The sequence below is a fragment of the Montipora foliosa genome, chromosome 10 (genome assembly GCF_036669935.1).
Source record: "Montipora foliosa isolate CH-2021 chromosome 10, ASM3666993v2, whole genome shotgun sequence".
In the NCBI taxonomy this organism is placed as follows: domain Eukaryota; kingdom Metazoa; phylum Cnidaria; class Anthozoa; order Scleractinia; family Acroporidae; genus Montipora; species Montipora foliosa.
The window spans coordinates 32,294,704-32,300,449 of NC_090878.1; the positions used below are offsets into that span (position 1 = coordinate 32,294,704).

The 5,746-nt window shown below is 39.1% G+C and overlaps 1 protein-coding gene across 3 annotated transcripts in view; it reads right to left on the reverse strand.

Moving 5' to 3' along the window:
* Positions 1 to 351: 351 nt before the first annotated feature.
* The window catches only part of LOC137973902 (zinc finger protein 345-like), a 20,035-nt gene continuing 14,640 nt past the window's right edge, over positions 352 to 5,746 (reverse strand). For all 3 annotated transcript variants that reach the window (XM_068820796.1, XM_068820798.1, XM_068820797.1), the window contains one exon: positions 352 to 3,280. In XM_068820796.1, the coding sequence (XP_068676897.1) occupies positions 1,750 to 3,261 (1,512 nt within the window). In that variant the 5' untranslated portion in view covers positions 3,262 to 3,280 and the 3' untranslated portion in view covers positions 352 to 1,749. The remainder of the gene's footprint in view (positions 3,281 to 5,746) is intronic.

The window sequence follows — 5,746 nt, forward strand, 5'->3', positions numbered from 1 at the left end:
TACGTGAATTTTCACTAATTAGCATGGCCACAACGTCATTAACATAAGAAAAGGAGGGAGGTCTGTATCATAACAAGGTCCACACCAGCCTCAATTTCATTTAAAGGCCAGATAACCAAGCACACAACTGTAAAGAGGTTTATTTGCCGAAGCGGTTCACCGTCTGTGGTCCGCCAATATGGTAGCCTGTTCCAGGCTCCCAGATAGTAGGGAAAACGAAAACAACTGCGTGGGAAAAGCTTGTGGGGGCGTGGGTCGAGGCGAGGCCGGTAATCAACGAAAACAACTGGGGTTCACTTCGCCACGAAAGCGCTTACATTGTACTTTCGCTCATGAGATATAATACATGTGTATGACCACCTTTCGTAATGCATTTGAAACGTTCAAACTTCAACCAGCAATCTGCAACCTTCGTTTAGACAAAAATTCAGAAGACCTCGCTATTTTCGTTTTGTAATTTAAGGATGTCACTGTGGAAACCATCTGCACGCCAACTTTTACTTTCCTCAAATTACAATGTCAATAATGTATCCATGCCCGGTCAAGTCATGATCGCTTCGATGAAAACTTGACATTTATTGACTAAATAACAACAGCATCTCTTTAGATTTTGAACACTGTTTACTGTAAAAGAAGAAAATTGCGTTAGTGAGCTGAATTTGGTAGACAAAATCAACGTAAAATCATTGTGGCAGAAGTGCTTTATGAAAGTGCGAAAATTCTCAGCGTATCTTAAAAAATGCCTTTGTTTCAATTTGCTTTAAAATAAATATTGTGCCTCATAAAATATGTCGTATTATTTCCATGCTCCAGCGATTTTCTGTCTCTGATTCACAGCGCGGGAAAATACATGTGCAAGTGAATATTTCAAACATTGAATTTAAAATACTGTTTTTTAATACATTGGTCTGAAGAAACTTCTAAAAACTTGTGGCCTGTATTAGCTAAGCTTCGATTGGTCACCAAGAAATATCAGAGTACTATTACGCGAGTTGGGTTCAATGAGTAGAGTATCGTATGTAAATCTGGTGAATGTTCCAAGGCATTTTGTGTTTTTAACGAAGTGTTTCCATTTGCCCGAACCGTGTCACGCGTCTTAAAATTCCTCCGAAAGCGACTGAAGAATAGTAACAGTGGTGCCTTCCTGTTCATAACTTTTGACTTAACGATAAGTGGTTTTACTTCAGAAGACGTTGCAAGTGATTCCGATCATGATAGAGCAGAAGTACTTTCTGTTTTAGCTGCAAAGGGCTACGGATAACGCAAAAGATTGAACCATTTGGAAAAGTTTTTACAAATTAAAAGAAAAAAAACAAAAAACCAGACGATGAAAATGCCACAGGCAGGTCAAAGCTTATCCCTGGCCTGACAGATAACAGGCTTATAGCAAAAAAAAAATATTTGCAGGCTTGGGATGACCGAGTTTGTTCTTGAGATATAACCCTCTAAATATAACAAATAAGGTGTTTTCACAGCTCTGTTTTGTTGCGATGGTGACTTAATACGTCACATAAATAAGTGCTTTTCGTTAAGCAATTCTTGTTGTTTTATTTGAAGGCAGCAAAGAGAAACCTTAACCATAACATTGCTATTACAGGAAACAGTGTTGTAGAATTGATCCTTTGAATAGAAATACTCCTGAGTCCTCCAAATTGTTCAAACTCGTTTAAGCCACTTTCCACTTTTACTGCCAAAGAGTTAAAAGCGATATAAAACAAAATTATCAAGGGAGCCACCCAGCTACATCGTTCAAGTTGATGGCTCGTCAAACACCATATGATTTTGGTAGTGTGCAAGAAGAAGCTCCTCGCTGCTCAACTCTTCCTGGCAAAGCCAACAGCTGTGTTTTACACCCTGCTTCGAACTATGATCTTGCAAAGCGCAGGAGCGATGAATCTCTACTTCATCTTGACTTGAACTTGCAGAACCTTCTTGCGCTTTTTCTCGTTTCATGACACTTCTTCTGTTACGGAAAGACTTTCCTATTGGCTTACATGTATAAGATTTTTTTCCAGTATGGACACTTTCGTGTCTCCTTAAATTTCCTTCATCGCTAAAACACCTTTCGCATTGTTTGCATTCATAAGGCTTTTCTCTAGTGTGGATTTCTTCATGTCTCTTTAATTGTCCCGATTGCCTAAAACACTTTCCACATTGTTTGCACTCATAAGGCTTCTCTCCAGTATGGATTCTTTTATGTCTCCTCAAAGTTGCGACTTCGCTAAAACACTTGCCACATTGTTCACATCTGTAGGGCTTCTCTCCAGTGTGGACTTTTTCATGTCTCTTTAGTTTTCCTGCTTCACTAAAACACTTTCCACATTGTTCGCATTCATAAGGCTTCTCTCCAGTATGGACTCTTTCATGTGCTCTTAAATTGGGTGCTTCGCTAAAACACTTTCCACAATGTTTGCATTGATAAGGCTTTTCTCCAGTGTGGACTCTTTCATGTGTCCTCAAATGGTCTGCTTGCCTGAAACATTTGTCACATTGTTTGCATTCATAAGGCTTCTCTCCAGTATGTACTCTTTCGTGTCTCCTCAAAGTCGCTGCTGCGCTAAAACACTTTTCACATTGTTTGCATTTATAAGGCTTTTCTCCAGTGTGGACTCTTTCATGTGTCCTCAAATGTTCTGCTTGCCGAAAACATTTGCCACATTGTTTGCATTCATAAGGCTTCTCTCCAGTATGTACTCTTTCGTGTCTCCTCAAAGTAGCTGCATCGCTAAAACACTTGCCACATTGTTCGCATTTATAATGCTTCTCCCCAGTATGGACTCTTTCATGTCTCTTTAGTTTTCCTGCTTCGCTAAAACACTTTCCACATTGTTTGCATTCATAAGGTTTCTCTCCAGTATGGACTCTTTCATGTGTCCTCAAATGTTGTGCTTGCCTAAACCATTTGCCACATTGTTTGCATTCATAAGGCTTCTCTCCAGTATGTACTCTTTCGTGTCTCTTCAAAGTCGCTGCATCGCTAAAACACTTGCCACATTGTTCGCATATATAATGCTTCTCCCCAGTATGGACTCTTTCATGTGTCTTTAGTTTTCCCGCTTCACTAAAACACTTTCCACATTGTTTGCATTTATAAGGCTTCTCTCCAGTATGGCCTCTTTCATGTGTCCCCAATGTTCCTGCTTGGCCGAAACACTCTCCACCAGTATGGACCTCTACATCTCTGAGAAGACTTCGTTGTTCGTTGAGACAGTTCACAGTAGGGCAGTTCCTGTGCTTAACTGATGTTGACATCATTAACATATTGCGATCTCACTTAGCACTAAAATGCAAATGACAGAGAGACAGGTTGTCAAGGTCAAGTCATTGGTCATCTTTTAACTGGAAAAAAAAAAGATTCATAGGAAGATAATAACAAGAAAATCAACTAGGTAAATGCAATAGCGTAGGAACTAGTAAAGCACGTGACCAGAGTAAAAACAAGAATTGTGAACCTTATTAGAGTTGACTAAAGAAGCTAGAAGCTCTTAAATAATTAGAGACAACAGATACAGAAGTTATGCTGAAGGTTGCGTAATTGCCATGAGAAATCTCGGACACTGAAGGTCAAAACGACGTTCCCTAAAAACTTTGATAAAGCCGTTTCGACCGAAAACCTTCGCTCATCCTCGGTTTTAATTTGACAAAAAAGTGACAGCTTCTTTCGACGGTTCATATTTGCGTATGTGCGTGACTACAAGTACACGTTTTTGAGACGCAGACGGTAATCAGAAGAGGACATTTTGTATGGCAGCATAGTGGTGTCTCCGAGATTTTTATACTAATTATCTCTAATGGGAAAAAGATGCTTTGCAATGTAAATGTGGTTGTGTGAAGAAATGTTAAAAGGGAAACAGCTCACTTCCAGTTCCAGTGCTAATGTTCGTAATGTTCCTCGCCTCGTGCAGTGATCACGTGTACTTGTAGTCACGCACATACGCAAATACAAACCATTAAAAGAAGCTGTCACTTTTTTTGTCAAATTCAAACCGAGGATGACTGAAAGTTTTCGGTCGAAATGTCTTTGAAGCAGTTTAGTGAACGTCGTTTGACATTTTGAAAAGTCAGTGTATGAAATTTCTTATAGGTACAGAAAATATTTTCTAAAAATAGACAACCAAAAAACACGTGCATGTACCACATATTACCAATAAAGTGAGGAAATATTCACAGCAAACCAAACCGTTGTCTTCAGTATTGACTTCCAATGCTAAGGCCCCTGGTATAGCTTTATTTATTAACTGCCCCTGAGTTTTCGAAAATTTGTACGAAGACTTTCTAGAATCATTTGCGGGGCGTTGGTATGGGATTAAAAAAAAAGATAGAGTTAGTTAAAAGAAATTTAAACAATCTTTGCCTGATGGGGAAAGATTTCAAATAATTTAATCGAAAGGAAGCTTTGATTATTGATCTCCAAATAATCTTATAAGTAATGCATCCACAAATTAAACAGATTAATCCCTCAAAAGAAAGTGTTGCTAAAAATAACGCTTCCTTGCTCATGGAAAGGAAGAAAAAGTCCTTTAAATTGTCATACATACATTATCTATCCTCCCCTCCTTAAAAACTTTATAAAATGTTCTATTCTTAGCATACATCAACTGCCAAGGGCATCTACGACATAAGTGACGACATAAAGCTTCTTCCTCTTAAATACTTTAAGAAAAATCTAAAATTAACTTTTCTTAAAAAACTACTAAAATTGGAATACTTAACACTATACTTTTTTCCTAGCTCAGTTTCCACCATTTTGTCTTGATATTGATATTTATAGCTTTCTTCATTTAAATTTCTTCGCTTTGGCGTGTGTACGTGTTGAATGTGCAGGTGTTTCGTGTGCATGTGCATGTGAGGTATCTGACCCTCATAGAGCGGTTTTCAATTGAGTGTCGAAAGTAATTAGTTCATTACTTTGGTTTATGATTACTTCACTCAGTGATTGGTTCAAAGTTCTCGCGCCACTTTTTCAACCAATCAGAAGTGAAACCAAAACCAATTGTGGCCCGCGCGTGCACATTTTCCCGCGCTTTCTGTCGGCTACATGTAATTACTTTGAGTTTTGATTGGTTTACTGGATTGTCTCCGTCCTTTTTGATTGGCCAAAGTAATTACTTTGGTTTTGGTTTTACGACACTCATTCGAAAACCGCTCTAAACATAATTAATTACCTAAGTATGGCTGCTCTTTTTCTTTAGCCCCCATGGTTATTTCGGGCAGCCTGCACTCTTTCAAAATTTTTCGTGAGGCATTTTCTCATACGGACCAAAACATTCCGTAACGCTGAAACGTATACCGACTGAGACGATTGCATCCAGTGTTGAGGCGGTTCTGTCTCGTCAAGGAGAATTATCTGAGCCGAACAAGGATAACACCAGAAGTACAATAGATTCTACTATACAATCGCCTTCTCTTACAGACAACAACCTGACTAAAGACGAAAGACAAGCACTGAAACGGCTAAGGAACGACGACGACATTGTGATACCTCCCGCTGACAAACGACGAGTGCCTGTTGTTATGGACGAGTCAGACCCTCACGACAAAATGGACGAACTTGTTAATGACAAACAGACTTACGAGGTACGCATGTACTTAAACTAGACCAGACTGCAGCACTTCAACGAAAACTCAACAGTAAACTATAACTTCAACTTAAGAAAGCTGGGGTGATGGACATCTGACGTAACAAAAAGCTGAGATGCCCAGTACCACAACCACCTAAACTATACGGCTTACCCAAACTACGCAA